At 37.2% G+C, this 9655-nt stretch overlaps 1 protein-coding gene across 11 annotated transcripts in view; it reads left to right on the top strand.

Moving 5' to 3' along the window:
* PLSCR4 (phospholipid scramblase 4) overlaps positions 1-9389 on the top strand; it is a 135095-nt gene extending 125706 nt beyond the window's left edge. For 10 of the 11 annotated variants that reach the window (XM_053903738.1, XM_053903736.1, XM_053903737.1 and 7 more), the window contains 5 exons: positions 1397-1439; positions 2350-2576; positions 4251-4412; positions 6256-6414; positions 7315-9389. In XM_053903738.1, the coding sequence (XP_053759713.1) occupies positions 1397-1439; positions 2350-2576; positions 4251-4412; positions 6256-6414; positions 7315-7359 (636 nt within the window). In that variant the 3' untranslated portion in view covers positions 7360-9389. The other variant, XM_053903740.1, reaches the window with a different exon arrangement.
* Positions 9390-9655: the final 266 nt, after the last annotated feature.

Below are 9655 nucleotides of genomic sequence, written 5' to 3' on the forward strand. Positions count from 1 at the left end.
ATGCTTTTTATCAACAGTATTTTGACTTTTAATTCTGGATTTTTAAAGGAACTATAAACCATCTTAGTGACCACTTTTGATATTTTATAAGATGTGTTTACACCCCCTCACCAGATGGTGTTTTTATATCAGAAAAATTTTTTAACGAAGGAAGGGTTGTATCCTCTCCATACCCTCTGTAATCAGTTAAACACCACAAAACATTTATGTCTGGTTATTTTTAACTTTCTTTATTACCACATTCACATATTCTTTTATTAGCCATTGTATTCAATGAATATTCGGTGAAATATGACATTTCAGGCAATATTCTGGTCTCGGGGATTAGGAATGATCTATATATCTAAAATTATATAGAGGGGGTCTGGGTGGCTCAGTCAAGTGTCCCAACTTTGGCTCAGGTCATGATCTCACAGTGAGTTCAAGCCCTGCGTTGGGCTCTGCATTAAAAATGCTTCGGATCCTCTGTCTCCCTCTCTCTTCCCCTCCCCAGCTCGCTCGTGCACACACACACACGCTCTTTCTCTCTCTCTCTCTCTCTCTCAAAAATAAATAAACATTAAAAAATTAAAAATAAAATTATATAGATGTGATTACTCTGTCCTCAAAGAAGTTTCTTCTTTTCTGCTAGAATATTCTCAACTCTATCAGGTAATGAGCCCAACAAACTGTCTGACTTTAGGGTGATTCCTAAGTGATATTAAGGTAGAAGTTTATCTAGTTGTTTTCCCAGCTCCCTTTTCAAGAGATCCCATCCCAGAATGTTTCCTCCCCTTTGCCCTAATACAATCACATGCTTCCAGCCCTTGTGGACCCTCTCCTTTAATTAAAGCCTGCCCCTAGTGAAGACCCTGGCATTAGTAGCTCAAATGATTGGAAGTCAGTGTGTGAACGTCTGCCAGAGGTACCTGTGAAAATAAGATAAAACTAGATACTCCTGTGTGAGGTCCCTGGCTGAGTTGCTCTCTGTAAGCCACTGAGAAAATAGCCTACTGTGTGGTTGGTCCACGTTAAACTGTCTTGAACTTCCCCAGCAACTCCAGTCTGTGAGTGACGTGTCGATAAGACCAGTGAGTTGGGACTGAGCTAGAAACAATCTACATCCACACAGCTTCTTCTGGATGCTGTTACTGCAGCAGGAAAATTATTTTCTGATCTACCAGGCAACTGTTTGTCTTTTAACATAGAACTGGACAACACTGGTTTTCCTGTGTTCCTCTGCGGAACAGGTGCAGACAGGCTACTTTCACTAATTATTTTTTTATTCCATTCAATGCTGAAAAGATATTTTGGTATCAATTGATAACCTTTTCATACCCATCTCATCAGTTCCTTTTCTAACATTGATTTAATTCTGTGATTATTTTTTCCTAATTGCTTTGTTCTATCCCAACAGCTGGACACCATTCACGTCCTTCAGCATTTTGAGCCTCTGGAAAGTATGTATAATTTTGTTAGTGTTCAGCAGGTGGAAATTTGAATCAGGTGGAAATTGACATTACCCAATATCTTGTTCTTTATTTATATTGGTCATTTCTTAGTGGTTCGAAGTGAAAAGACTGTCTTCTTTTACCCTTTCAAGAAAGTAAGAAAGGGAATTATTTTGTATAATTTTATCTGTTTATACATGATACATACATTCGTAGACTTGAAAAAGACTTACACTTTATCTGGTCAACCCCCATACCATATTCTACATATTCATCTTTAATGGAAGAGGAAAAGAAGGAGCCAGGACACTAAATGAGTTTGCCAGAGGCACCACAGTCAGCTAATGAGTGGTAGCGCTGGACATAGAATCTAAATCTACGAAGTTTTAGTCCAGTGCCCTTGCTTTGGAAGTAAAAAGGAATCACGGTCAACATAATGCCTGGTCTCGGTTCATCCTCACTTGATTATTAACCTTCACTTTATCCCCAGTTCCACACATTCTTTTGACCACCACATACAGTCTCTGACTTTCTTCATTGCAATTGGTAATGACCCTGGTCATCTCAGTATATTTCATGAGCTGATTCATTTATGGTAAAACGTATACTTTTATTTAAATGCCTTTTTAATGAGAGCTTTCTGAATTCAGATACACCAGGAATATAGTTTCAGTCTTTGTTTTTATGTGGAAAAATTTTTTAAATCGTTTTATACTGACCTTCATTTAAAATTTTCAAAATTACTGAATACTTTTTGGGCAAGTGAATTATTTGGTGTCCTAATCAATTGAATATAGTTCACTTCAAAATTTTAAAAAGCTATTTTGCTTTAAGCACCTAAGGAATACTACAAAAGGACTTCTTGAGGCCCATTTTAACTGCTTCTAATTTAAAGTGGCTTTCTCATTTTATTTTTTAGTGATCACATCTTTTGAAACTAATAATGGATATGATATTAAAAACAACCTGGACCAGATGGTTTACATTGTAAATGAAGACACAGACGACTTTACCAGAAATGCTTATCGGACACTAAGGCCCTTTGTCCTCCGGGTCACTGACTGTATGGGCCGAGAAATCATGACCATGCAGAGGCCTTTCAGATGCACCTGCTGTTGCTTCTGTTGTCCCTCCACCAGGCAAGAGGTCAGAGAACACAAGTCTAATTCCTTGTCTCTTCCTGATCCAACTCTTGACAGCATTGCTGTGCTCCTTCCAGAATGACACATGAGGCGGTTTTCACTGGCTCTGCTGGTCAGACTGAAAGAAGAGAGCCGAGGGGGTGAAGGGGGATGGGGAGGAGGGCCGCCAAATTGTCTCACCTGAAGAAAATCACAGAGGGTTTTTTTCTTGTGGGTTCTTGTCTTCTCCTGCTAGTTGGGGCTCAGGTTCAAATCAGGATTGTTTATTTGGTGACCACAGTTCTGTCGGTTGTGTCTACTGAGTTACAAATGTATCTGTTACCTAGAACAGAAGTCACACACATTTGTCTAAATGCACCTACCTATCCCCAGATAAGTTGTCCCTAGACATAATTGTATACTTTCAGAATTAGAAGAGACTTAAAAACTTCTTTTTTTAATGTTTATTTTTGAGAGAGAGAGAGAGACTGAGTGTGAGCAGGGGTGGGCTGAGAGAAAGGGAGACACAGAATCCAAAGCAGGCTCCAGGCTCTGAGCTGTCAGCACAGAGCCCAACACGGGGCTCGAACTCACGGACCGCGAGATCATGACCTGAGCTGAAGTCGGCTGCTTAACCAACTGAGCCACCCAGGCGCCCTATAATAACAGCCTTAAATTTGAGTTGAATCTTCACCTTTAATCCTCAACCCTTTTGACGATACAAGGAATTCTTCGTATTGATGAGTTGGGTTTTTTCTTCTCAAATGAATTTTTTTTTAAAGTAATTTACCTGTTTACAGTTTTTTCCCCCTTAGGCTTAAACTTATATGAGATCTTAATCCTAGGAAGTTATCAAATTTATATGCTTATGTATATGTTTGAATGTATATATGTGAACACTATTTTTTTTAAATAATGCCTTGATTTGGCAGTTTGTGAAGCTATGTAGTCCTGCCCTTGAGACGCAGTGGACTCAAAACTGTTAGAAAAGTATAAATGACACCAGAAGAGCCATCGACTCTGAGCTTTTACTAAATAATTTAATTTTATGGCTCATGTTATTATTAAATATGAAGATCTTAGTTCTTCACAAAGGAATATTATTAAAGATGATTAGTTAAAACAGGGTAGTGGACAATTTTAAAACTTGGAAAAATGGCTTTATATATTCATACATACATCCTTTGTTTCCACAGTATACCGTTTACAGAATGCCTCTTTTCTCTTTCTCTTTTCTATTACAATTGTCATGTCTGAGATTTAAGTCTAGGAAGTTACCTTGTTACTTTGTCATGGACTGTGCCAGAAGACATGAGGCACCTAGAGCAGAGACAGAGAACCTTATTACAGCACAGGAAGCAGTACCAGCGTCAGGAGCCACATGTTGGTATAGACCCCTTGCCCCCAAGTTCTCTGGGGTTAACTCAGAGGAGCGGGCGGGTGTGCATACAGCTGAGAAACACTGAGCTTGGAGAAACGATCATTGTATAACAAGCAGTAAGTCTGTCCCAAAGGGAAATGTGACCTCACCTCTCAAGGCCTTTCACTGACATACACCCCTAAGAAATAGCCTGGGGTACAATGGAAGAGTCTGTACCATTAACATTTTTTCCAGTCCTTGCATGAGGGAAGAACGTACGGTGTGTGTGCGTACGGGTATATATGTGGCCTCCTTCCCTCTGTCACTGCTTCTTTGCAGCTGGAGGTGCAGTGTCCTCCTGGTGTCACCATTGGCTTTGTTGCAGAACACTGGAACCTGTGCAGGGCAGTTTACAGCATCCAGAATGAGAAGAAAGAAAATGTGATGCGAGTACGTGGGCCATGTTCAACCTACGGCTGTGGTTCAGATTCTGTTTTTGAGGTAAATGTAAAAATAACATTATTATTATTTTTTCAACATGTACAGACAGACCTTAGAATTGTTTGGTTTTAGATTATTTTTTCACATGAATGAATAAAGTAGAAGGAGGAAAGAGTTATTGGTTGACATCAAATCACTTGCAAATTATTGTTGGTGGATTGCTTAATGTTTCCCAAAATGTGAGCTACTTTGTTTATGATTTCAGTGTTTGATGAAGATGAGAAGGACCCATGTAAAACACTAAACCTGAAAGAAAATAGCCCAATAGATTCCGTTTATTTTGTTCTCGGTTGTATTTAATTAACCATTTTTACCAAAGATTTGCAGGATTGGGATACAGGTCCTGAGCAATGAAAGTGCCCAACAGATCACAGAACATACGGATCACCCCGAGATTGTGCAAATCGTCTATCTGCATGGTGGAAGTCTGTGTCCTCAAGGGACAGGATAACACTGATAACATAGTTAAAACTCATAATAGATTATAACATTTTCTCAGAAAAATGAAAAATCCTCCTGTTTTGCCTTTATTTCACTGACTACAGAATGATTGCTTATTATCCTATGAATTTGACAAAGGAGATTCTTAGAAATATTTCCTTAGCTTCTTAGAAGATGTCTTGCAATTCAACAAGGCTCTTTATCTAAAGTTGCTCATTCAAGTATTTTCTATGACACCCAATAAACCTTTTTAGTTCTCCAGGCATTGCTTATTTGTTAAAAGACCACTGTAGAGAAATAGAAAATGTAGCCATATTTCAGGGGCAGAGTATATAGGATCATTCTGATCGCCAAAAGTTAGCAAGTGCCTGAGTCCCCCTTTGAGAAGGCAAAGCTCTTCGGAATTCTGACATACAACAGGGTGGATTTGACCCACAAAAACTTGACTGATTATATGAAGTTTGTGAAATATGTAGAATTATGCTTCCTTACTTTTGTTCATGTGTTTCTCTAGACTGTAGAGACTCCCTCCCAATCCCCAATTCCCACCCTTTACTATATGAAGAAGATTTTCAAAATCAATTCAAATCATATCTCCCTCAAATTATACCTCATTTGCTCTTGAAAACAAGAGCATTGGCCTGAGAACTGTCAGATAGGTCCCAGTTCTGTTTTTTGGGTTTTTTGTTTGTTTGTTTTAATTCAAGTCAGTTAACATACAGTGTAGGCTTGGTTTCAGGAGTAGAACCCAGTGAGTTCTCTCTTACATACGATGTTCAGTGCTCATCCCAAAAAGTGCGCTCCTTAATGCCTATCACCCATTTAATCCATCCCTGACCCACCTCCCCTCCAGCAACCCTCAGTTCTCTGTCTTTAAAAGTTTCTTATGGTTTGCTTCCCTCTCTGTTTTTATCTTATTTTTCCTTCCCTTCCCCTATATTCATCTGTTGAGTTTCTCAAATTCTACATATGAGTGAAATCATATGATATCTGTCTTTCTCTAACTGACTTGTTTCACTTAGCATAATACCATCTAGTTCCATCCATGTTGTTGCAAATGGCAACATTTCATTCTTTTTCGTTGCTGAGTAGTATTCCAGTGTGTGTGTGTGTGTGTGTGTGTGTGTGTGTGTGTACGTACCACATCTTTATCCTTTCATCAGTTGATGGACAGGTGGGCTCCCTGGCTAACCTGGCTATTGTTGATCCCAGCTCAGTTATTAACCAGTTGCAAGGCACCTAACCCATGTTGGCCATAATTCCCTATTTGAAATTATGTTATTACTGTTAATAATTTCCTGTACTGTATTTATGCTTATCTCAGTGTAAAGTGCTTCTGAGTAGAAGAAAGAAATGTATAGTACTTTTTAATCATCATTAAGTCACATGCTTCTCTTTCTAGGTCAAATCCCTTGATGGTGTATCCAACATCGGCAGTATTATTAGGAAGTGGAACGGTCTGTTATCAGCAATGGGGGATGCTGACCAGTTTGAAATTCACTTCCCATTAGATATGGATGTGAAGATGAAAGCCATGATTTTTGGAGCCTGCTTCCTCATTGTAAGCCTTTTCCTTTTGACTTGTCTTGAGTGAGTTATTCTTTCCAATGAGATGCAGTGTAGTATAATAGAAAGGCAATAACATTTGCAACTAGGCCAGTGTCTGTCTCTACCACTTACTAGTGACATGTTTTGCAAAGTGTCGAACACTTCCCGGCCTCATTCTTTTTATCTGTAAAATGGAGACAAAAATACTTAGATTTTTTCAGGGTGATGAACATTAGCTATCATCTGAGTACAGGGGCCAGAAGAGTGCTTGGAGAATATTAGACATCCAGTGGGTGTGATTGTCATCACAGCATGTTATTTGTCTTTCTCATTACTTAAAGATGCCTGTCCTTTGACTTCTTGAGAAAATAAAATAACTCTAGAGCTGATTTCCTTTCCCTCCACCTTATTGCCTCTCTGTCATTGTACTCCTTGGTGTTGTATCTTCCTTAGATTTAGTAGGCACAGTTCCCTTGCTGTATTACTGGCTGATTAATGGCTAATATTCATAAGTAAAGCATAGAAATGAAATGGAAAATATTTACCCTAAAAATGTAGTTAACGTACTGCAATTGGTATATTTAACATTTAATTTTGATTGTCAAGTTTTTCGTCTTTTTAACAATGAAAATTTAGTTAACTGGTACCCCCAAATGGAAAGGTTGTTGGCTACCAATAGTTCCAACTTTTTAATTGCTGCTCTTCATATTAGGTCCTCTTCATAAAGATTTCATTAGATTTATTTATTTTTAACTAGAAAGAGGATTGCCTGATAAATTATAAAGGATAATATTTTATGCATTGCATCTAATTATGTATCCATCTGTATACATACAGTTGTCTCTTTTTTTCTAATATATATATGTATATATTATATATATATATATATGTATATTTTTTTTTCTAATTTCAGGACTTCATGTATTTTGAAAGATCACCACGACGTTCATCAAGATAGATGGACACAGCAAATCAACAATTATGGTTAATTAAAAAAAGAGAAGTTGGATTGGGCTTATAATCCCCTGAATTATTTGCAAATATATGTATCTGCTTTTGCAGATTATTTTTACTGGGTATTAGCTCTGACAGGTAGGCTGAGTGTAAGGGCAAGAACACGTGTTTTAATTGATTGAACCATGTGTTTTAATTGATTGTCTCTCTGTCTACATGGTAGACTAGGAGTTCACCTTGAAAAAGCTATAACTCATTAACCAAGTAAACATAATACAATGAGCTTGAAAACACTTTACTTACCCTGAGATAAGGGAAAATGAATCCCAGGGCTCTCACATTAATGGGTCATGAAATGGCAAGCTTTTTAGAGCAGTCTTTGAGATAGAATAAAACAGCTTTTATCCCCAACCCTCTCCAACCTGTCCTCTCCATCAGCTTGTCCTGTTACTGAAGATAAATTTGATTCTAAGTGAAAAGAATAATACTCTTGACCTTTAAAACAAAAAGGAAGGTAGGCAGAAATACTGTGTGTTATTGTACAAGGAAAAATTTACTTGTGCATATGTATCAAACCTTGTTCTGAAAGTTTATAAGTTTCAGTGGAAAATTTGATTTTATTACCAAACAAAACATTTTTTTAAAAATCGTAAGGTTCTATTTTCCATACCTATTCCCTCATTCACTAGCGTGGTCTATCAGGACCTGCCTGGACATGGAGTCAGGGTCATCCTATCAGGAAAAGAGGTGACAAGGGCCACAGCTTGTCTAGATCTCTGAGCAACTCAGAGACATCAGTGTCCTTATGAGGAGCTTGCGTTTAATCTATTTAATCTCTCTTGGCCACAGATGCCTTACATATGAAATATTTTGGCCAAATCTCAAAGATTGCCTATTGAACTTTCGTATCTCATGGGGTGTGACACAGAGGAGATAGTTTTTATTTTTCTTTCTTTCAGGATCACTGATAATCACCATGTTTTTCTAACTGCAGGAGTTGAAGTTGGGTTTCTAAATTTTGAAATGTGGCATTCTGTGTAGCACTTTGTAAAAGCAAAACTACGAATTTTGACGTTTTTAAATATTTCTTAGCTGCTTTTTATTTAGATGATAGATAAATCTGCCTGTGCAAAGAAGATAATAAAACTTCTCTGTGAACTAGAGCTTAACAGTAAAATTCTGTAGGATCGACATGGTTCCAGTATAAGCGTACTTGTTATTAGCTAGTTAAGAGCACAGTGTATTGGTGAATAGTTGCTGATGAATCAACCTGTGTCTTTTGTACTCTACCTTCCTATCTGGACATGGACTGTGTTTTTTCAACACAGCCAGTATGTAGAATGAAATGTATTCTTCTCCTTGTTAAATAAAACAACTCTAAGTGTTCTCTGATGGGATTACTCGGAGATGACAGCCTTTGCCCACAATTCCTGTTGAAGTCAAAGAAAGGTGCTTCATTTTACAATTATATTTATCTCTTCATGGTAAAGTTGTTTTATTCAGCTTCTTGTAATTTCTATATTTAGGTGCTACTGCTAGCTTTTTTTTTAAATGTTAAACTGCTGCTTTTCTAAAAAGTACAATTACCTTATATTTGAAAATACGATTGCAGTCTTAGACATATATATTATTTCTTATAATAATATCTGACATTTTATATAGGAAATGAGACAATAATATTGAGAAAGTTGATCTGTACAAACTTCCTTTTTACTTGCCCGCATCCCTACATCCCAAGACCTGCTGCATAATGCTAAGAAAAGATTATTTAACATATGACATTTTAAGTTTCTGTTCAAAGTTTTCATGGCATTAAGTTGTCTCTTACAGTTATTATCCCTCTTTCTTTAAAAGTAATACTGTGTGTCTTATTTTTTTATTCTATGGTTCATATTATAGTTTCATATTTCTTAATGGTATTTCATTGTGTAAAATTGATCAGAGTCACTAAAAAAAAGCTACTCTCTTTGTATTTTAATGCTTCATCATATTGTTTTTGGCTTTTAAATAAATATAATATGGTTTATAGTGAAATACTGTTTTATTTTTTGACTTGTGATTGAGTCTTTGCTATAGACTGAATGCTTGTATTTCCCCCCAGATTTATGAATTACCCCAATGTGATGGTGTTTGGAGATGGAGACTTTAGGAGGTGATAGGACATGCTGGTGGAGCCCTCATGAATGGGATTAGTGTCCTTGTAATCTGTCAGTCCCTTGATCTTGGGTTTCCCAGCTTCCAGAATGTGAAAGATAAATATTTGTTTTGTAAGCCACCTGGTCTATAGTACTGTACAGTTG

This window comes from Panthera pardus, unplaced genomic scaffold, assembly GCF_024362965.1.
Source record: "Panthera pardus isolate Hobbes unplaced genomic scaffold, ASM2436296v1 HiC_scaffold_16, whole genome shotgun sequence".
Lineage (NCBI taxonomy): Eukaryota > Metazoa > Chordata > Mammalia > Carnivora > Felidae > Panthera > Panthera pardus.